Source organism: Struthio camelus, chromosome 14 (assembly GCF_040807025.1).
Source record: "Struthio camelus isolate bStrCam1 chromosome 14, bStrCam1.hap1, whole genome shotgun sequence".
Classification (NCBI taxonomy): Eukaryota; Metazoa; Chordata; class Aves; order Struthioniformes; family Struthionidae; genus Struthio; species Struthio camelus.
Window position 1 is genome coordinate 16,671,253 of NC_090955.1, and position 24,012 is coordinate 16,695,264.

Genomic DNA, 24,012 nt, shown 5'->3' on the forward strand with positions numbered 1-24,012 from the left:
AGCCTCAGAGCCCTAGATTCCCTGAGAATAAGGGCTGAGGAAAACCCAAGAAAAGAATTAGGCAAAAGGGGTCAAATTCTCCAACGGACACTAGCAGAGAAATATCTCCAAGAGCCATGTTATTTAACTGCTGCAATCACCAACTCTGTACGGTAAAATGAACTGAGAATAAATGCAAATGAATGCAAACATGTGAATGGTGGTGCATATACTCTTTAACTTCAGATCCCCTGTGCAGTCAGTGCAGAGGGGCAGGATTTTACCACATGTTCTGAAGCATTTTGTGGAGGATCCTGTGCCTCTCCACAGATTACCTACAAAGAGCGTTTCCTGACCAAGGCACGGCTCCTAACGTCAGTCAGTCAGTCAGTTGTTTAAAGCTAGACTGTGCAAATACACTGATTTTCCTGAACCTGAAAGCATTAGTTTATATACCAATATTAGATTTATGAATACAAAGATAATATTCAAAATGTACAAGAAGCTCTGGAAAAATATAAACTAGTGGTTTATCCACCAAAGCATGCAAGGCATTTTGAGGGATTTACTAAACACTACTGCTGAATATAATCTTCTGTGGCTTACGAAGGGGAGTAAAGATTAAGTAAATCACTGACTTGCCTGACAAGGAAAACATCTATTTTAGAAAGCTTCAAACATTTGGTTGGTGTGTCATTATGATGGCATATTCATTTTCCCTTAGGCTTTCATGCTAAAATGCAATTTTATAGATGGTGTCATATTTTTAAGGACTTTGCATGAATGCAGTGACATTTACTTGAATGTCTATGATAATATAGTAATACCAAAGCAGTACATGTGGCAAAAAACGAACAAAAAACCTAAAAGCAGTACAGAGCAGTTTACAATAGATATATTTTCTCCAACTGCAGTTGTAACCATAACAGACTTAACTATTTGTTAACATTTACAATATATGCCTTTCCTAGAAATAGCAGTGCTTCAAACTACTTCCTTCTTTTTTGGAAGATAATCAAATCATTGCACTTTACTTTTTTTAAAGCATGCCCTGGGATCCGGCTCAGAGAGATACGCGCATGGGAACTTCATTCAAATTCACTCCAAAAAAATCTAAACAGAGAGTGAAGGTAACACAATACAATTACTAACACACCAAAAAATAAAAATAAAAAGGAGAATGAGGCACATAACTTTAATAATATAAAGGCAGCTAGTTTCAGATAAAATGTGCATATTTGCCTCCATGAAACTATAAAAGAATCTGCTTCCTTAGAGCCTCGATCACCAAAAGACTCAGTTACTGGAAACTGATATATCTACAAATTTTCCTTTTAAATTACAGTTCTACAAACACTAATTCAAATAGGAAGTTAAAAAAAAACAAAGTGTGACCAGCTGCAAAAGACAGAGATTTATATTTCAAAAGCACTACGAGCCTATGAGTGATTCCTTTTTTCAAGGCACAATTTGAAATATCTTAAATAGCAGGATTTTCAGGTTAAGTTTCCTCTGGCCAAAAGAGAAGCTTTCAGAACCATATGTCTTTTTTAACAAGCTAGTGATGACATTAAATTTTTGCCATATCTTCTGTATCTTATGGATGGGAAACTAAAAGCAGAGCTTAAACCTTCAAATTCTGTCATCCAAAGTACCTAAAGGTTTTTAGCAGCTTGATGGGGAACTTTTAACACTGAATAACTGAATTTCTTGTTATAGTCACGCTTGTTCTTAAATAATATAAAATGGACAACGATGAAGGTGATGAAAGAAATGACTTTTAGAGAAAAATCTATGGGCTCGGAGATAGAACCCTTGAACTGGATATGGGCTCATTACAAAACTAAAGGCTCAGGTTTGAAAAGCTAGATACTAGAAAGGAAAAATATCCTGGTTTTATTATATGTTGGCATAATAAACATTTTTAATAAAAGACTTTAAAATTAGTCAGTGAATAGAAGAAGGCTAGGCTGTCTTTTCTTACTATTTCATTATACCTCTTGCCTCTGATTACAAAGGTCCACTTATTATATATTTTTAAATGGATATTTTAGTGTACGTTTAAAAATAAAAAATATATGTGTAAAACAACACTTAAAGATGATCCACAGTTTTAGCAGAAATTAACAGTACTATTTTAAAAGGTATTCCTTTCATTGTGGTAAGCTGTATAAACATGTTTCTTTCTAAGAAATCTCTTATGCAAAAAGTTGTTTCTATCACTCTCACATTTCTGCGTGGCAGAGAACAGGGAGCAACCTAACGCTCACTGTGCCCTTGTGTTATGGCACCATCCACTACGGAATTCAATGCACCGGCCACGTGCTTGAAGGGCAGACTGCAGCAACCCTTGCGTGTCACGTACCTGCGGAAAGACAATACACTATATAAAAGATACGACTCATGAATGATAGAAAGTATCTCCCATCGTCTTTTCAGCTTTTACTGCTTGGTAGCAGAAAATAATGTCTGTGCAAAAAATTAGGCCACTCTTAATCATTCTGCAAAGTAACAGTAAGTCTCTTCTCTTGGAAGGACTACGCACAAAATGCAACTGTTATTCAGCATGCTCATGAATGGCAGAATCTGACCCTTACGGGTCTGTAATTCTCACGAGAGCTACAGGCTTCTTGGTAACCCTCACCACAAAAGACTCTGAGTGGCTGATCTTTAGGTTATCTGTATGAGGGACGGTTAATGTACAGAAGAAAAACAAATAAACAAAACAAGCAAGGAGCTTGGAACAGTGAAGGAAACCAGGGTTCTTCCACCAATGATTTTTCTCTTCCGTCCAAACTGGAATTACTGTAATTTTTTTTTTTTAAAATGTAGATTCAGCAAAAAAGAGTGGATCATGGAAGGAAGGATATAAGAACACAGATTTATTTTCTTTACAGAATTACACTGAATAAAACAAATTTTCGGAATAGTTTCATTTTTCTCTAATTTAGCCACACTGACCTTCCATTAATCTAGTTAAGCAGTTAAGCTGACATAGAGCAATCAGGGATTGCCTCTGTTCAGAGACTGAAGGTCTAACTTTACTGGTAAAGCTCCTGATGTTTTTAAAAGAACAGACTAAAATATTATTTGATTTTGATGAAGAGATCACAGAAAATTGTGTGTGCAGAGAAGACTCATTTAGTGTTTTTTATGTCATAATTTTGACTTTGATAAATAGAAATTCCAATCCAAAATTGATTATGTTTGAAATATTCTGGCAGAAAATGATTAAATAAAAAAAAAATCCTTTTTAGGCATTCCTCCCTCATACTTTGGTTCCATGGAAACTTAACAAAACATATTTGCAGTTCTACATTTTAATCAATAGGTGGCAATAGTAATAAATAAAAACACCTGTTGTTGATATAAGTTATATCTAATAATTATAAACTATTTTCTACTGCAAGCTTTCCTTTCTGGAAAGGACACACTGATGACATTCAAACTAGGTTTTAGAGGAGCATCGTCCTTTTATATGCTTGCCGTTCAAATCTACGGACTTAGAAAGGTCCTTTGCCACTGACAGCACTGGTGTTTGTTAAAATGAAAAGACTGTGATATACAGACACTCAATTATCTTTTGGATCTTCAAGATGGCTCATGTTAACAAGGTATCATATTGCTTCTGCAGTATTAGAAATGCAAACATATTTCATGGTCTTTCTGTGACTTGATTTGTATACCCTTTTGCAACACGGACACAGTTCATATATATATCTTGTCCTCACATAAATATAACAAATAAGAACAGAAGAATTAAAGAAAAGTTGCGCTTTATTTGCAAATTTTTAAACAGCCTTGTATTAAACAAAAAATAAGACTATTCCTCCTCATCTCCCTCAAGCTCTAAATTTCAAATGATTACAAAGACTGAGGGTGTGGACAGTTTAATGTTTCATCCTTCTGAGTAGGTGTCCAGAGCTTTTCACTAAGTTACTACTATAGATATTTTTCAATGAGGTCTGAAGTCGAATATTCTGTTTGCTCTGCGAAGAACCCTAAGAGACCTTTATAATTTCTGAAATCATCAGAAGTTTCCTTCAGTGTCCTTTAATAAAATTTTGCACTAAAGACGACTGCATCCATTCTGATATCTTCAGTTAATACAGCGCAAAAGGCTAATTTTCACGTTATCTGTGAACAGTGTTGGACTCTTAACATGAAGAGATTTAAAAAAGTCCTATATTATACTATAGTTTTTGAGCAAAAATGTGTCTATGGAGAAATCTTTTATCACAAGGTCCAAATCACAGCTCTCTCAGAATCTCTAGATAGATGCTTAGTAAAAAGTGGGCTCTGTGCAGAACATTTTTAATCAGGCAGAGCCTGCATTATTCAACGATGGCTTAGCTTTGCTTTGCTTGGTTCTTCCTCATTTCTTGCCCACAACTGAGCAGGTGAGCAATAACTTTAAACTTTGATTTTAAACAAAATTATAATGAAGATACTGATGAAATGAACACTTTTCCAGAAATAATTATACTACACTGAAGTATTTTAGACTTATCTCTTGCTTACTACAGAAATTTGCATTCATTTAATATAAAATTTGCACTCTCAGTTGAAAGAGACAGGAGTGATCTAAATATATTTATATTTTTTTTTTCACCAATAAGCAAATACATTCTGATAATGAACTAGTATTAATAGGTACAGATGGTAAAAGAGCAGCAGTGGCACTTAAATTCTCTGTAGTAACAGTATGGATTGTAAGATTCAAATCAGTAACACTGATTTTAAGATTCTCTGCCTAGGTTAAAGGGTTGAGTCTTCCCTACTTGCAGTAAGCGGCCTAGCGTGGATTTTAATATGAAGTCTGTTATGACTGATGTTTACCTACAAAAAAAAAATTTACAAAGAAAATAGAAGAGACTGCAGATTCGTAGCAAGATTTGTTTTTTGTTCTTCTTTTTTCCCCCCTCGTACGCAGGTCTAATTCAGGTTTCCATTTTATAATCATGTTCTAGTTTCTGCTTATTTTTAAACTCTTCTAGTCATCTGTCAAAAACAGCATTCTGGTACAGCTTTATTTTCAGCCAAATCTCTCTTGGGAAGAGAATGATTTTACACTAAATGTGTATCCCAGCCTGCTGTTTTCTGTTATCCACTCACACCAAATGAGAACAAGGAATACTTACTTCACAAATTAAAATGATGTGTTTTGGCCAAACTTAAACTTTGATTTAGGTATTTGAAAATGTTACCCATAATCCTACGTTAGTTTCTCCAATCTGGCTAATGAAACTTCAAATTCCTTCATTTGCCACTGCTCCAGTTTCCGCCTCCAAATATATTTTGCTTAAAACAGAATAATGTCAACCTTACAATAAACCGTAAAAGTTAACTAGTTGCTGTGTACTTTGTTTCAAGTTTTCTGATGGCAAAAGAAAGACTGACAAGGCACATTTATAATCTCCAGCTGAAAGAGGACAAGAATAATGCACGTACTTTTTTGTCTCTGAATGGCTGTAGCTGACTGAGTAATACTTTCATGCAAAATAGTTCACACAGATGCAGGGGAAAAAAAAGCCAACCCCCAATTCATGCATGGAGGATGGAAAAAATTATTCAAAGCAAGTACTGTCAGAATGCTTTGTATTAAAAAAATCAAAGGTTACAGACAGAAAAGTAAAAAGCCCCTGGTGTGCTTAGGTATGTTAATATACTGCTCAGATTTTTCACAGTATTATGCATTTACAAATACCATGAAAAAGCGTTGCCCATTTTAGCATTAAGAAGCTCTGAAGATCCAATCTTTATTTTAGATACAAAGTATGGGACCCACGTAATATTCAATGCTTTATGTTAAACACAGTTAGTAGGGAACTGGGAGCAAGAATGTCTGCCTCTCTATTTTACAATTACTACAAAAACACAAAGCTTGTTGATACAGTACCAGAGTTGGCTGTGCGTGACACCTCCCTCAAGCAAATACTAAAGTACAAACACTAGCAAGGAAAGAATAAATTTTAAGATGCCTACTAACCCTACGCATTTTCACAGTCGAAGATAAACTGCACTTCAGGAGGAACCTTTTTCTAACTCCATCTGACAAAGGAGCATTCTAGAAACAACGTGCCAATCTTCTTCATTGTACAACGAAAACTCTTAATTACAACTTTAGCAACTTGCAGATATCTAGGTTGGCGTTTGTGTATAAATGCTGTTTTATGGTTTAATAGGAGGAATATGAAGTCATAATTAAGATTTCCTGTAGTTCAATGAGCTGTGTATAATGTTATTCACGTAAATTGGAGTCAGAAGGGTGCTTTTCTACTGACATTGTAAAATCTACTATTATCAGTGGAGATATTCTGTGCTTGAGGAAACAGATTAGAGGTTTCTCAATTACCTGGCATATTCTTTCTCCTTCAGGATTGTGTTAACCAATCTTACTGCATTTCAAATCATATTTTAAACATGAGAAAAATAGGATAGTTGTTGTTTCTTGTGGTACCTACCCAATTTTCCCTGAGATAAGAGAGCCTGGTTTCCTGCATAATAAGCCATAAGGCTTCTCTGAATTAATTCCTTCTTCAAGGTCAGTAACTATTGGGAACTAAAGCAAATTGTGCAGAAAAGCATCTGAGCTAGGGTGAGAAATATCTAACAATTTAACAATTAATTACTCCAATTGTTAAAAATATATGTGTTTTGTCTAATCTGTATTTGCCAAACTTCACTTTTTAGTCATTAGATACTGTTATATTCTTGGCTTGTAGACTGCAGACCTTAGTTATCCAATTTATATTCTCTGATCAAATCACAGCTGCGATAACCTAGACAAACTGAATGCTTTGAATCATTTGTTATACGACAGCATTTTCAAAGCTGAAGCTTGTGCGGAACGGTTATATATCAGATAGTCCTTTCATATATTTCCTTTTGCTTAACATAATATATTCCGATTTATGATGATACAGAAGGAGTTTCTACTAAAAAAAGCTTCACTGATAATGGCTGCTATTTCTATTAAGTCAAAGTCCACAGCTCACAGAGCGTTGGATAGCCACCTAATAAAGGATTAAATTCCTAGGGAGAGGAGGCATTAAGTGATCTCCACATGAAGGCATTCAGTTACGTCTTATGGGTGCAACTGTATCTTTCTCTCCTCCACTCCCCTCAAAAGATGCCATTTCTACGTGAAATTTTTGCTAACCTAAAAGAGAAAGTGAAGAACTGATATACCGCTTCTAAAAAATGAACAAAATAAAGAAACTGCAACTATTTTACCTGCAACCACTGGAGATTTTCTGTCATCCAAAAGCTGAATAGCAGTACTAGCTGTCACAACGTTGCTTTTGTTTGCTGTTTCTGCAGGATGTATTAAGGGAAAAAAATATTCAAATTGAAATAACATATTACAGAATGAGGAAATTCAGCTGTATTTTCCAGCTTGAAATACAGGCAAATGTCCACATGAATTCAGTGCTCAGGAAATATGCTAATGACAACCAACATCACAGACCATCTATGCACAGGACATATAGGCACCAGGCACTGGCATTTCAACCTTCCTCCGTATCCCAACAGGCTTAAAGCACTGACATAAGCAATTCTTGGCTGCTCTGCTAAAGATGGTAACAACGGTGACAACCGGTAGGGCTTCTCAGTGATGTGGACACCTGCTCTGTTTTCTTGTTTAAAATTGCAGACTGCAAGTTCAACCTATGCAAACGTTCAGTGAAAACTGCTGTGCCACATCCTGGGGTTTTACTTGGAGCCCTGTAAAAGCAGTACCTGGTCACAGAACCAGCGAATGGGCTGAAAATTTCAATGCATAGTTTAGATTAACATTTGAGATTAAGATCGGAGCCCACTTCTGCTCTGATTGACATATCTGGAATCTTTTAAGTATTATATATGGCTCAGCATTTAGAGAATGACAAAATTACAGACCTGTACTAAATGGGATTGAATAGACAAAGCTCCCAGGTATTTGCTCGGCAGCTCTTCTGTACCAGAGTGGAAAATGATCAGCGTTAAAAATGTTCTCCTTGTCCTCAGCTGTCAGAAAATCTCTTGAAAAAGAAGAGAGAAAGAAATACATGTTGTTTGGTGCATACCATAAAGGAGTTTCTAGCTGAAAAGACAAGGCAAAACAAAATTCAATTTTTTCAGATAGAAAATGACTTTAGATAGTTTTTCTATATCATTTGTACAACAAAGGGGTTAAGCACTTAATAATTATTCGTGACACACTTGCAATTGCTTTTTGTGTGAAGGATGGAAAAGTAGTAAAAAAAATAATCCCTCTAATTACATAGGACTAAACACACTGGCATTGACATGTGAAGTAAAAATGCTTAGTCTAAAAAACCTTTTTCTTTCTTGCCAGCATAATGTAAACTGTACGATGTGGAAAAGACACTGGAGGACTTGTAGTCTGCTGTCACTGGCTTCCATTCTTAAGGAAGAAAAACGTAATTAACAGTCTACTTTCCAAGTAATATGTAAGGAGAGGCAGTAGACAACATACCTTACTCTCCAGTAATTTCAGGGAGAGTTGAAAGAAGGTTAATGTGAAGGAAAAAATCAAATATGTTCTCCATGCTATTGCTCTGGTTTACCGAAGAATATAACAAATTTTAATGCTATTAATCTCATTTGTTAGGCTACTCATAACTACCACAATAGTTCATGATCAGATAAGCACCATACAATTGTATATTCCATAAACTTAATTTATCATAAACATCCAGAGCAGGTTTTCTTTTACACAGAACACATATAGATTTGCCTTACACTATCAAACTGCTGCCTGAAAAAAGTGTCATTAACTAGAGGACCTTATTTTATCTCGTTCCATTTTAAGAAGCATATACATCCACTGCATTGCATCTTCTCCAAAAAAACAAATGGGAATCCTTTGAAAGGTGCTATTTCCTGATCACCCTAGCACCCAATCCTCTTCTGCCATTTGGCTTTATTTCAGCACCAAAAATATTCCATAACAATGATGCAAAAATCACTGAAAAAAACCTCTAGTATTTGGTTTTAGATAGGATATAAAAAGAAATTCCTGCAGATGCAGTACCTCCTGCATTTTACTCAAGAAAATAAATATGTGAAGCTAACTCCAGGAAGGTGATGGAAAAGTAAATGTATGGGCTACTGGTATAAAATAGCTCACTTTTACATGAGTTACAGTAGAAGAAAGAATCTAAAGGAGCTTACAAAACAATTCAAATTTGTCCCATGTATTTCACTGCACAAGTGTAAAACCTGTAAGAAAACAGATGCGTTTCCTAAAAATAATTTTTTTTTTCTTGTTTTCACCCATGCCTGCCAAGCACAGCTTTGTTACTTACTGATTAGTAAGCTGTTCTGGACCCACAAACAGGTTGATACGAGATAGGCCAGTCCGTGTTCCAAGGAAGGCAACCTCCACTCCCTTGTCAGAGTTTCTGAAACAGAGCAGGACACAAGCAAAGATAACGTTTCCAGACAGCAAACAGATAAAGCTATTTTCCTGGTCATAGAAAGTACAAGCATACACATTTTTGAGAAAGATTATCTTGGAGCATATTTCTCTTATTCTTCATATTTTTTAAAGGTTGGTTTTTAAGTTAAACTCATGTAGGCTTTGGCAAACAGGCAGCGTAAGTGCTGTTTAGACTGAGAGATACTAAAAAGTCAAAGATGGTAAATTTGGTAGAATTGCGTGGTGAAATTACACGGAAGCCATAGCACAAAAAGGTGTGACGTAGCTATACACCGAGCATTTAATGGCCACTGGCACCCAGTGGTCCAAGACAGGGGCAGAAATTCCAGATCTCATTCCCCGACCGTTACACGTCTATGGTGCATCCAGCCTCCCATTCACAGGTGCAAAATTCTTAAGTCCAAATTCATAGGAGCAAAGCTAAGCCAGATCCAAACCACCTCGCTCAGAATCAAGTGTAGCTGCCATCAAGGTAGACTTTAGCCTCAAGACTGTACGAAAAAGATGTGGCAGGTATCCTAAGCTGAACTCTTGCTGCGCTGTTATCAGTATCAAGCCAGCTGCTTTAAAACTCTTTTGGGTATGGCTACAAGAACTGTGGTCATATTCTCACAAAACCAGGGACCCCAATCAGCCCACTTGCTATCTTATACTTCAGTTCTTAAACATTCTTCAATAAACGACCTCTCCTACTAGTCGAAGACAGGATATGAAAGGGGCCCAAAAATCTCCCTCTAATATCTCTCCGCAGCTGTCTTCCTTGTATTTACTGGCTCTGTTATTGTTTCATTGTGTAAGATTCCAAGAAACCTTATACTTCTATATAAATTCATCAATGCCTAAAATACATTAACATGCAATAATTTCTCATCTCCTAAGAGGAGACTGGGTAATCCTTAGTTTGATTAATCAGATTTTATCACTTTTGATTTCACTTATTCAGTATGGGTATGTGTTTTTACAAGAACTTATTTTTTCGTTCAACTTTTAAAAAAATGGTGCCAATTTAACAAAATCTTATCTGCACAATCTCTAGAATTGCCTTTCAACAATAGTATCTCATACAAACTCTGCTAATCAGATAACCTGCTTTCTCTAACACATATAGCGTCTTGATTAATGTTGCTTAGTGTTCGAGTACATCATAACATAAATGAATTAGGTGAAACATATCAACTCTAATAAGGACCAGGCCTGTTAATCTATAATAGGAACTTAGATCCTAGTTAGTTCTGGAAAATCAAAGAAGGATTAACAAAAATAATTTTACCAATGCAACTTTTTCTGCGTATAACTTGTTCTTGGACAAATTATATATTCCATCAACAATTTTTTTGTGAAGTATGCATTAAATTTCTGAGACAATTATTCTGAACAGTTTGTTAAAGGCACTCAGAAGTGCAGCTGTGGTTAATGTACAGTTTCATTCGCTACACAGTGGATAACCTTACAACTAATCAACATAGTGAACACTGTAACAGAAACACTCAGTACTGAATTCAAAATTGACAGTATTTAGGACGAAAAGGTTAATAGTTGCTTTTCATGCATTTGAATACAGTTAGAAATTAAAACGAGAAAATGAACTGAAAAAGATCACAAAACTGATTCAAATATATCTTGATAATCTGACGAAATATTAGAATTTGTTAGATATTTCCTCCGTTCTCAAACATAACTATTAAAAATTCATCTATGAATATAATGACTGATACAAAGCTTACTTACTCTGATTTATTTAATGCTAGACTGGTCCAATAGGCTTCAATTGGTGCACTCACCACTGCATCAAACAGAACTTCCTGGATCAATTCTTTATCACCTATTACAATTTATTAAAATCAATACACATGTGTGTATACATAGAGAGAAATAATGTGAGCTGAATATTTCTTATTTTTACTGTACTAATTTTATCTCTTACATGCATTCAGAATTTCCACAAAATTAAACATTTACTATGCCATATTACATGGTAATTTACTACAAGTGTATTTTTCACATATCGTTTTATTGCAACAAAAAAATAATAAAAGAATAAAAAATGAAGAATGCATTTCCCATTTCATACAACATGTCAATTTCGGCATTATTTCATGCTCACATTTGCACATGGCGTAAGGTCAAAACAATTAGGTCTACTAACACTCACAAAACGTCTGCATTTCTATTAATATCTCAAACAAAATAAGCATTTATCCATGTGCACTTTTTTATTCTTCACTCTTCAGAAATGCTATTATCATACATATTCTCCCCGAAACAGTCACAAAACATCCAGTATATTCTTTAGAGGCCTGATCCAAGGCCAGATTCTGACCAATTTAGTTTAACTTATAAAACCTGATATAACTATAGCAGTGCATAGTATAGCTACAGCATCTGAACAGAAACTTGAACGTTTGGTTCAGGCATATTACTTACAGTAAAATTTAGAAATTTGTGAATATCAGTATTTTCTTTGATATTCTGAAAAAAACTCAAAACCAAATCAAATTTCAAAGTGATATCAGCCAATAAGCCAATCTCAATTTATCACTGGTTAAATGAAGCAGCTTTTCATTCCGTAGAAGGTTCAATATAAGCTCTGTTTAGCTGGAGTAAATGTATCTGTAGAAATGGATTTAACAAGATACTTGCACTGGAGCAATGGCTCTTTTCCTGTAAGGTAGCGTCTAATTGCTTCTAACTGAGTCATTTGACGGTGCTCAGGATGTAAGTCAGTGTTGCAATAGGACCTGTGAACATGATGCCAAAACATTAAAATGTTAATATTTATAAGCATGACCCCTCTTTGTCTTTGAACATAAAGAGTAGGGCTCAGCAAACACAAACAATATGAAACCAAGAAGGGTAACAGACACCAATTTCATGCTTTGTTTAAGGCTCACCATTCATCTGCTAAAGATACATCAGGGTGTTCTAAATCATGTAAACCTGTAACAGGAAAAATAATGGGTTATTTAGGGAACAGTCTGGGTAACAGATGGTTATTTACATATACTTCATAACATAAACTCTTCCGTCTTGGAAAGTGTGTTATTACCACAGTATAATAAATAACATAGCAAATTATATTCAAATACACTTTAAAGAAAGCCAAGTAAATCAGATCAAAAAATGAAAAGGTAGAAGAAAAACCCTTTCTTTACGCTGGTACGTTTAGCTCATATAAATTGCTCATATGGTACTTCTGAAGTTTTGAGGAAAACTTGAGCAAAGAGAAATCTACAAAGGTTAAGGAGTCCTATTTGTGTTCCCTTGCTCTGGTTGGCCAATACAGTTCTTATGCCAAAAAACAGACTTCTCATTTCATGGGAATTGTTCTCTTTCTCTTTAGAAAATTATTTCTTTACACAGTGCAGCTGCCCCCCAAACCTAAGCACACAGCCCATGCACACAAACAGCAATTTACAGGATTGTTCAGAACAGGTTTATTGTACTAACAGGTCATGCAGATGCTTGTAAATAAGAACTGCATCATTAGTTATATAGCACAATAAAAATGTACTTTGGCAATTTTAAAAACTCTTAAAACACGTATCAATAGACAATAAGCAAGCAGGGTTCAGAATGCAGGCCCTGGGTTTAATCCCTGAGTACACAATAAACAATAATAAAGCTATGGTGTTTAAGACAAACAGGGGAGTCAAAACTAGTGCTACGACACCAGTTCTTAGAGACAGGTAGGACAGTGATGTGTCACTGACAGAGTTCAGTGCAGGAAAGAGTGGGAGAAAAGGAACAGTTGGTGATGGCTGCATTGACATTTATGGTGACATTGAAACATCCAGGGGGAAATATCAGACAGATTGGTTGAGATGTCTGGCTGGATTTAAAAAAATAGGCCAGAGATATGTCGGGAACAGTTTGGAGAGAGAGCGGCTCCAAGTCTCCTGCTGTGCTCTCTTTCCATCTAGGCGCATATTTGTTGTGCAAGGGACTCATAAACCTTAAAGCATTTATTTTTACATCTCCCCTTGGAATTGGAAAGTATTCTTGTCCCAAACTTACAGCTGAGGAATGAAGACCTGAAGAAATTAATTAACTTAACATCACTGATAAAACAAGAAGCAGAACTGGGAACAGTGCCTTAACCAGAAAATCAGAAAGCATTCCTCTTCTGAAGCTTTTTTTTTGCTCAGTGCCTTCTATTTTTGGCAATTGCTAAAACTTCCCAACCTCACAGCACACAGCTCCTCCGCTGGACATGTCCACCATGCACACACTGCAGGCCCGTCAGCCACCGAGCCGCTCCTGTGGATCCTTTTGCCTGGCCACCTTCTGAAATGTCTCTGATCTTCCTTCATCTTCGGGACTCCTTGCTTTTGAGCTTATCGTTAAATAGCTTTATCTATTAATGCTCACAGTCGACTCTTCCACTCATTTTATTGCCAGACTTATCAAAAACTAAAGCCTTAAAGAAAGAAGAGGTTTTCCCCTGCTTACTTTATTATAAAAATTCAAAAATTCAAATCACTCCAGATCCTGTCCTAGGTAGTTATAGCTCTGAAGGACTATAATGTGTAGCCTGTGAACAAAAAAAGCCATACCGAATACAATGCTCTCAGTGTTTCCTTCATTCAGAAAACACCATGAATTAACAACTCTGGACTTTGAGTGATTCTCATCACTCGTACATGGAGGGAGGATGACGGGAGAGGATGTCCCTGAAATGAAGGTTCACAGAGAGTCTGACTATGCTTAATATTAATGAGGAAAAAAATCCTGTGAACTAGAAGATCTAGAAAAGATCTAATTCCCTTACGAAACCTGCAGAAAAACATACAAGCTTCAGGTCCACCAAAATCAACAACAAACTACTGCACAAGCAGCATGGGAAGGCAGAGAATACCTTACCTTCTTCTACAGTTACATTCCCTCTGAAGAAATATTTCCCGTGTCCTCTAGAGAGAGCCACACCTAAACTGTGCAGAGAAATAAAGCAGACCTTGAAATCTGTGCTACAAATAATAACAGACATTCAGAGCTATTTTTATTTCTAACATTTCCAGCTAGTGTACTAGCTGGAAACTTTAAAACTGTTTCCAAAGTTTCACTGATCATATTTATTGTTCAACTAGATAGTCCAATGCTGTTTCAGTTCTGATGCACCTGTAACAAATGGCTGTGCTTATGTGTGCCACCCTCATTCCCTGGCAAACTAATACACGAGCCCGCCTAAGCTCTCTGCGGCTCACCCAGCATGAGACTCCTTCAGCTGTGCCTTGAACACGCCCAAGGCCTGACAATGGAGGAGATGATTCGTTTTAAATCAGACTCAGCTTTTGAGAAACCATACAAATGTAGGAATCAACGTGGCCACTGAGAGGAAAAGAATTTCATATGTGACAATAGCATTGTGACTACACTTCAGAGTAATTTTTCTGCTATTCATATTTCTAGCCAGTTTAACTTCTTTGCATTGACTTTAGCGCTATAAACTTTCAACAGTTAACTACTTGTTAGGGTCTGGTTTGTCATCTACCATTTAAACTATTCAAGGGTAATGTACTGCCTGCGGGAATCCCTACCTCTCTCTGCTGAATTCATACAAAGGATCACTCATTTAAGGGGATGGCATCAGTTAGGAACTTGCAAGTAATCAGTAAGGCTGACAGTGCATGGGCTGGTATTTTAAGTACACGAACAGGCACCAAATCCAACAGCGTACACGCTGCAATCCAACAGCTCAGTCTGGTCATGAGATGTACGGTAAACAATTTGACCTTACAGTGCATATTTTTCAAAACATTGCCCCTGCTCTCTCTGAATCTATCCTCCTGCCCCATCAAAACTAGATACAGACCATGTTGAAAAAGGCAAGACAGATTTTCTGCAGTATTTACTTCTGTCCTAAAGATCTGAACTCACGCCGCATACATATACGTTGCCCCATATCTGTTTATTAAATGGGACAAGAATTATACCACCACAAAAAACACTGAGTTTCATCACTCACGTGTGAATTTTAACAAGAGTAAACACATGCATCAGAGATCACAGAGAAACGTGCCTATATTTTCTCTATCTGGAAATGTGGTTCACGTTCTGTGAAATGGTTCCATTGAAGAAAATTTCAGTTGAGTATTGCAGCTATCAGCCTCCTGCTTTAAGCACAAGGTACAGTTAATATTCTTTTATTAACGGAATATTTCTAATTCAAATATGAGCATTTTAAAGTGATTGCTTTTCAATTTTTATGCTAAGATACATGCCAGAATAACATGGCTGACTTACTCCGTTTTAGTTATACAAATACACTCAAGGTAGTTCAGAGAAATAAAATATCCAAACCTCAAATTGGAAGTGAAATACTATCTCACTTTATATTACATTTTTGTTGTGGAAAAAAATGAAAATGGGGCTCAATATGTAGTTACTTAAACGGATTATAGTATTTATAGCTCTCCAAGTACACGCGAAAGCCTTTCGTTCAATGTAAACCTCAACTGAATATTTTTTTAATGAAACGTAAGCCATGACAAACACAGCGAGTTTGCCTGTGTGAGCTTGCACAAACTTTCCATCCCTGGAAAAGCTGAAAGGAATGCTGGTAAGCTCCTTTTCCCTGCTATTTTCAGCATTGTCCAGGGATATTTTATTGTGAGCTTTTGCTGATGAGCTTTTAATGGGTTCACAAGCTCTGTACAAATGCAAGTCCAATGAGTCTGATGAAATGTCCATTTATTATGGTCAGCTCTACCTGAATGGAGTACCCTTGATGTCTGTATAATAGTAGTCATTTGTCATCACCAATACCCGTTTCTAGATTCAGAACAAGAAAGTCAGAAGGGGAGGAGGGGAAAAAAGTTAGTTTGTTATAAGAAATGCGTAAAAAGTCGAGTGATTAATCAGTGATAAAATCACAAGCAACGCATAAATTCAGTGCACAAAAAGGACAAATATCACAACGAATGATACTTATGGCAAACAATCTTAACAGTTAAATTAAAAAAATTAACTGTTTGCTATATAGAGTGGGGAGACTATGTTATATGTTGTACCCCTTTGTCCACTGTCTTCTTCACCTCCATGGAGAATTTTCCTGTTTTCCGATTCACCATTGCATTTCGGAGCTGAAATGAAGAAAATACATGCCAGTTTCTTTACTTGCATTTTCTAGGATTCGTCGACCTCTGAGCATGACCTCTGGTACATGCGTTTGGCCTCAACAGTCCTTTGTCTTCATTTTCAGTAGTTCTTGCTACATGCTAAGAAACTCCCTTACAGATTTGACTACGGAGTCCGTATAGGCCAAGATGCCTGCCACCCAACTTCAGGCAAGTTGCACAGGTAAATAAAGTAGGAGCTCTGAGCACCCTTCATAGTAAGAAAGATCCTCCACGTAGCAATCTGTATCTTACGTGGGCTAAACAGAGTAATTGCCTACTATTCTCCACTTATTGCAGAAGAAGCTAAAAGAAGTCTAGCTTTCCAGCTGGATTTTGTGCCTAAAGACAGCCCGGGACACAGTGTTTAAATACATGAGCAACCATATATATAACGATGAAGGGACAAAGAGAAAATCCCACCTATTTTACTATTCATTCTGCTTCAGCTTGGTGCTCTATATTGGGCTGCATCCTAAACTAACATTGGAGTCTGCATCCTAGCTGCATCGGAAACTAGAACTAGCATAAAGCACGACAGGCTATTTCATCAGCAACCTGCTTCACTGGGAACACACAGCTGCAGTGTGTGCAGCACTTCTATGTCCCTTCTATCACTTATCCATCTGAACACAATGTTCTTGTAGCATAAATATCCCCTGCTCTCCAGTACCACATGCTAGACTGGGCAATTCAGTCAGATTTTCACTAAAATTTGTGAAGATAGTCATATCAACAAACTCTGCAGGCTTTTTGAGTTAGTAGTAGGGACTGAGAAGGGAATGCCAAAACTTGTCAGTGAAATATCTGGTTTTATTTTCATGAAGAAGTTGAGCATGGCTGACCTATCAAAAAACTGCAAAGTTTGCAGCTCTTTAAATTTAATTCTGGGGCATCTAGATTTGAATTAACAGTCTTACTCTTCTGTCAGTGAGTGTAAAAGAATAATTTTTAGCTAGAGGCATGTATAAAATAAAGCATATATTTTACTGTAGACTTTTTAAACAATACATAATAGGCAATTCTAGAAATATTTTCCCATTTTAAGTTTTGTGGTTTTGGACTTAGAGAGCTGGTCTTAATTAACCATCTACTTTCTAACATTTACAGAACAGTTCCATTTATCTTTAACATGGTTTTCATTTTTCTCCTATTGGTGCCTGGAGTTGTCTAAGACCCATTCCTCCCACAAGCCTCAGGCAAGTCATAGATTTACTGAAAGGGCCTCCAAACTCTCAGTAGTGTTTAAGATCAAGTCTGCATGTGGGATTTGGAGTTTTACTTTTCTTCGTTTTTGCTTGCTGTGATTACATTTCTTGGCTTTATAATCTAGTTTCTCAGCTCTTCTGCAGTTTCATCTCCCTTCTCAAATGTATAAAATAAGTACTGCCTCATTTGGCTTCAAGCCCCAAAACATTCATTCATGGTCTTTTTATTTGAAAAAGAAAAAAAAAAAACTTTCATTCAGCTAGAAATTATAGTAAAAGAATTTTAAGAAGTGACTTAATGAGAAAAAGGTTTCTGTCCAAATTGAAACTTCTTGTCTTTCGTACTGTGTTTTTCCAAGTTTTGCTGGAAGTCACTTTTTTCCTGTTAGTGTAATTAGCTGATGTCAGGATTTCTATTTCTAATAAAATGCAATGAGATCAAGATAGCAGCTACTGTAAGTTGGGAAACGAACTCATGAATATATATTTCACAGTGAAAAAAAATTCTAACTTCAATTCTGCCATCTTTTCCTTATTGGGTCACTAGAGAAAATTTATTTCTTCTCCAATTACTTGCATTATTACTTTTTCAATTAAATGTCTTCCAATCTATTGCTAACAACCCAGTTTCAATGCTACAGTATGAGATCATTCTGTGTTCTTGGAAAACTGTGTAGCCATTAAATTAATGTGGTAACAAGTGAGAAACTATCTTAATCAGCTTCAACAGAAGTGTTTCATGGGATAAAAATATACCAATAGTACTCTATGTCATTAAAAGCAGCTATATGAATACACTAATTCTTTTCCCCTACAGTTGAGCAAGTAACACTCTCCTACCCAAGCTGGAAAGAAACAAGAGCATAAAATCCGAGGCTTTGGGTGAAACAGAGTTGCATGTAGCTCTCAAGTCAACAAGTTTCTCTGCAAATTTTTAAATCTCCAACACAATATCTACCATTTTCCTTCAAAAATAACAGTATCAAGGAAGTGCTTACTGCAAATGATCTACAAAAATAATACATACTTTTTCAACACTCATTTGGATCCTCACATCAGCAAACTGGAGTAAAAGGATTCCTAATCCTACAGTAACCTCCAAATCAAGAAATTCCATTCTCTCTCCAGATCTATTGCTAATAATGACTCTCTCTCTAGCTCCAGTATTCCTTTATATCAAATTTCCTTCTCTTTTATTCCTTTGTTAATATTTCTGATCTTCTGATAATCAGCTGCTCTTAAGTTCTTTGCAACTTGGTATGAATGACTCACAAAAAAAATGTGTAATGGTACCAGGCTCACTTTTAAAAATATTATTTAACATGGTGCATTTTCTTATTTAGACATTCACATGAAGGTAGCATTAGGAACTTTAATACATTTTTCTACAATATTTAACATGCCATCTTTTCAGAAAACACTTGCTAACTACTCATCAAACAGTATATATGTGTGCTGTTTTACAAAAAAGTGTATTTTGAGGGGATTATTTATGAAGGAGTATCTATTTATTCAGGCATACACTAGTGAATTATAAGCATTGATAGATGGGACTCCTTCAAGGAGCCCCACATCTATATTACACGAGTACTGAAAATTGTGGTTATTATTGCTCCAAAGTTACAATACAATAACTATATATTTTTAGCATGTGTTATATATTTATAAAAATTAATTTCATTTCTCATTCATCTGTTTTTTAATTCTTACATATTGGGCAATGGACCTGGATCTTTTCCACAGATGTAATGTTCAATTTAGTCTATCAGTAATGCCGATTAACCTTTATCTCTCCTTCAGAAGATGAAAGAATTGGAAAATTGTTTGTTTCTAGGTTAAAATTAAAAATAATTTTTAACAAATCCTGGTGAAAGAGTCAAAGAAAATGTATGCATGTATTTTTCATCAAAACGTGAAACAACACTTTTTGCTTCCTCTGCATAGAGGCAAGCTAGACTTTGGCTAGGAATTTTCAGAAAATTTTGTTATAGATCTTAGGGGTCTGAAAGAAAGGAAAAACTTAGAAACAGTTGTATTTGGACATCAAAGACATAGTTCAGTGTAACAGTAGCTTGAACAACTGAATTTCTACTAAGATAAGATTAAAAAAGAAGAACTTAAATGTATAAATTAAGCAGGAAATGTTGGAAGAAATCAAAAAGAAAAAGAGAACTACGAAAAATGAATTTATGAAGGTTTAAAAGCTGCACTTAACTGCAGCAATAACATTTGAAAGGAGAGAGTAAATTTTTAAAGGTCAATTGCAGAGGAACTGATTGAGTAATATGTGCTTAAAGATAACAGAAAAGGCAAAGTATAAAATATGAAGTCAATCTGACTGCCAAGATTGCAGAAGGCAGCTAGAGAATATGAAAATGTAATGAGGAAGTCTTAGATGGTGCATGTATAGAAAACTGCATAAAGCTGTAGAAGAAACAATAAAAAAAAAAAAAAAAGTTGAGTGTGCACTCCAGCACAAAAGTTTAAATAAGGAGGTAAGATGGCCTCTTAGGAGAGGATGAGGATGATCTATGACCAGATAAAACAGACATTGCTAAAAACTAATGAATTGTTTCACTATTCGCAAAGGGGGTGGGGAGAGGGAGGGATAGTAGATATATATTTTTCAAGGGAGAAAGAAAGTACAGACTTATGTCAGAACAGGGATCAAGAAATTAGTACATCTGAAGACTGACAAGACTCTAGGGGCAGTTGTACGTGATCCATCCCAGATTTCGGAAGGACATGACAAAGTAAATATGGGAATCTTCAATGGATAAACTCGAAACCTCTCTGGAAAAGCAGACGTATGAGGGGCTCAAGAGAACCTAATGCAGTACTGATATTTGAGAAGGGATCTAGGAAACATCTATGAAAAACACAGACATGCAGTCGTGACTTTGGCAGTGGGGAACTTATGGGAAAAACTAAATTACAGGACAGAAAGGGGAACACCTGGAAAGTTACAATTTAATTAAGGACAGTCAGTGTAGATTCACACAAAACGAATCATGCCTAACAAATCAGATTTATTGAGGAAGTAACAGAAAGACCAGGCAAAGGTTAAGCCATGGACATAAGGAAAGCTTTTGATACAGCCCTGCAGAAAAGGCTAAGCCTGCAAGGTATGAAAGAATAAGACAAGTGGACTACAGAGTAGATGGAGCACTGAAAAATGAGTTTGGCGGGAAAGATCTTGCGCATAATAGCTAATAGAGACAGAATGAGTGGTTCTGCAGCTACCTGTATGTCTGAAATTAGAAGGTGGGAGTGAATCTTTGATATGTGTGATCTGAACGAGGTTAAAGTATCTAATTCATTTATTCATCTGATGTTTTTTGATTTTGTTCAATGAGGAAAACAGGACTCATTATTTCCATTAAGGAAAGAAGGATCTCACAGACAGAAGTTAAACTCTTTTGTTGATTACCGAGCTCCAGCAGACATGCAGACCAGCCCTAAACAGATATTCTATTTCCTTCTCTAGAACTGTCTTTGCTCTCCAGTAAAGATATCAAATGGGATGCACAGAGAATGCAAGTTGGGTGATGAGTTTTACCGAAGAAACAAAGAATCTGTGTGCATGTGTGTATGTGCATGCTTGTTTAAAGGAGAATCAATGCAAAACAGGAGGGCAATAAAATTCTGAATGAGGTAGAAAGGGGCTATTGTCTTTCCTTTCCCGTGAGCAGTCAGGTTACCTCTCTGCTGACTATTTGAACAGTTTCCAGGTACAGTAGTGGGATACAAGACAGTCTTCTGACAGTGTTTTAAAAACACATCACTTACCACATCATCTCTATCTTCCCACTCAACCTCAGAAAGATCCACACTGCTGTAGTTGGGCTTTCTTCGTTTCTTCCCTTCTTCATACTGGCATAAGAAAGGGTGAAATGTTTAGCATATCCTGTTTTATTTGCACAAAGATTCTGTCTCAGAAGATTTATAAGACTTGCTGGATGATTGTTGACTGCATGCAATATACATAATAGTAGGTAGCTTAATTCATATAAAGTGAACCATATTGCTGCATAAATATTTCCTCTGTTCTAAAAACCTACTTCATACATGAGTACTTGCATGATTTGTTGTCATCATATAAAGCTTTTCTTGAAGGACACGTTAAGAAGTCAAACTCAGCAGTTGTACCTTCTTCTCCCCATATGGAAACCTCAGGCGACCTTGATCACGTAGTTTATGTTAAATGTCTCAGACTAGCTCTTTCAGCTGTACAGGAAGTTATATTTACTACAATCTTATCAACAAAGTGTTTACACATTTCTCTTTAAACAAGATAAGATGCAAGTCCTGAGAAGTGTGGTGTTAACATTTGCTAATTCTACATTTTATCTAAAATTTCATGGGAAAAAAATAATATACTAATAATGATAATGTATAGTTTTTTTATCTCCAGTCACCATTACACTGTAAATCTCACATTTTAAATAAACATTACTAATGACAAATGGATTCTACACTGTGGTGTTTATAACATGAGAAATTCTGCCCTCTGCTGAACATTCAAAATCAAAGAGTCTATCGGTGATTCGTGGAAAAAGACAACGTATTTGGGAAGATCTGAGAATAAATAAATTAATCTAAATGGTTAAGCAAATTTATGGGAATATATTTGAAAGGCTTAATTAGGTGAGATCAGTGCAATGTGAAATTTGGCCTTTTGACTTCTATGATGCATATAAGGCGGGGGGAAGTGTTTCTATGAAACGTGACAGGAGACACTAAGACATTGTGAAAATTCTCAGAAACACCTTTGTAACTCACCACCAAAGCATCATAGAAGTATAGAGAATGTACCTGTAAGGCAGCATATATAATTGATTCTCCTCCCCCAGGGTAGAACCAACCATATGTAAACCAAACCTGTCAGTGCTTGAGAAAGCCCATTCATCAGGGGGGCGAGAGCTGCGGGAACTTTCAATTGCATTCTGCAGATCACAGAGGGATCAGAAAAGCCAAAGAGAAATCTTGCTTTCTGAACATTAAGAGGTTATTCCCATCCTGACTTTTTCCTCTCTAAATTAGAAGGCTTGCATGGGAATCCCACAGTTGCTCTGAGAGGGTCACAGTATTTAAAAATAGGTATGGCAAAGTCTTCCTGAAAAACAGCAAACTGTTTTAGAAGATTGACTGCTGGATCCTAATCACAAAGAGATTTTGAGATACTCGGTAGCATTGTCATGTTTCTTCTAGCACAGGCTCCATTGAGCCTCCTTAATTTTAACTCATGATTACTCTAGTCATTTCTATGGATGCTCCTTTCGGACTTCCGTGTAGGATAATGTCCTGAATCAATCCTCATTCTTCTTTTTGAATAAGAAAAATTCTCACCACCTCTGCAGGTGTAGCCCTTAAACTAGGTTCTGACAACTCATACAGATGCTGTTGAAGAGTACACTTGCACACTTTTCTTGCCCTTCTGCTAGAGGTTACCATTCTCAGAACAACTGGGGTATGTACTTCTGGGCTGATGCTATTCACAGATGGGTAGAGAGATGTAAAGAATTTCAGCTTTCAGCACATGCTCATACACCGGATTGTGAATTCAAACAGCTTAGCGCTCTGATTCATTCCTCCTGCATGACTCAGCTGTGCTAGCTGAAGAGATAACTATAGCCAAGTACAGAAGTACCAAACTTTGCAACCGCTATAGTTAAATGTCACAGGAATAAAAAGTGAAAGGGTAACATCCAATTCATTAGCAGGGCTTGATTTTTGCAGTTTTATATATTTTGCAAACCTTGCATTGTGGCTGCAGCTATAATACTATTAAGATATTTATATGGATGTATCAGGAATAAAAGCTTTAATCTTTACGAGGAGTAACTATTTCTACTCGCTGCAGCTGCACCAATTAACTAAGTAAAGCTTTGATCTGATTTAGTCACTCTGGTATAGAAACAGTTGCAGTCAGGCTCAGAAACACTGAGAGCTGAAAAGCGTTATATAGAAGTTTACTGGGATCATTTGAATAGAGCAAATGTGAAGCAACTCCTGTACTGGTTCCAATGTTTAATTATATCCTTATTTGCAGATGTTGAAGAGCTTCTGGACTACATTGTATTTTCAGACACACGCAAATCTTTACTTATGACAATAAGAGTTATCTTGTGTATCTGACAACAGAAGTGGGCTTCAAACAAAGCAAACTATTTGCATCTTTTTTTTTTTTTTAATTTCAATCGTGTAGAATCCATGTCTGGCACTCAAAGAGCAAAACACAAAATCCAAAAACAACCGAAAAGAG

At 36.2% G+C, this 24,012-nt stretch overlaps 1 protein-coding gene across 3 annotated transcripts in view; it reads right to left on the bottom strand.

The window, feature by feature from the left end:
• Window positions 1–24,012, bottom strand: part of CACNA2D3 (calcium voltage-gated channel auxiliary subunit alpha2delta 3) — a 476,420-nt gene that overhangs the window by 86,308 nt on the left and 366,100 nt on the right. For all 3 annotated transcript variants that reach the window (XR_696027.2, XM_068907198.1, XM_068907199.1), the window contains exons 18-27: window positions 21,537–21,620; window positions 16,435–16,506; window positions 16,134–16,195; window positions 14,288–14,355; window positions 12,319–12,364; window positions 12,068–12,165; window positions 11,156–11,249; window positions 9,294–9,389; window positions 7,882–8,003; window positions 7,216–7,296 (exon numbers count right to left, since the gene is read on the bottom strand). Coding sequence is in view for 2 of the 3 variants with exons in the window: in XM_068907198.1 (XP_068763299.1) it covers window positions 7,216–7,296; window positions 7,882–8,003; window positions 9,294–9,389; window positions 11,156–11,249; window positions 12,068–12,165; window positions 12,319–12,364; window positions 14,288–14,355; window positions 16,134–16,195; window positions 16,435–16,506; window positions 21,537–21,620 (823 nt within the window). In the remaining variant the exon portion in view is untranslated. The remainder of the gene's footprint in view (window positions 1–7,215; window positions 7,297–7,881; window positions 8,004–9,293; window positions 9,390–11,155; window positions 11,250–12,067; window positions 12,166–12,318; window positions 12,365–14,287; window positions 14,356–16,133; window positions 16,196–16,434; window positions 16,507–21,536; window positions 21,621–24,012) is intronic.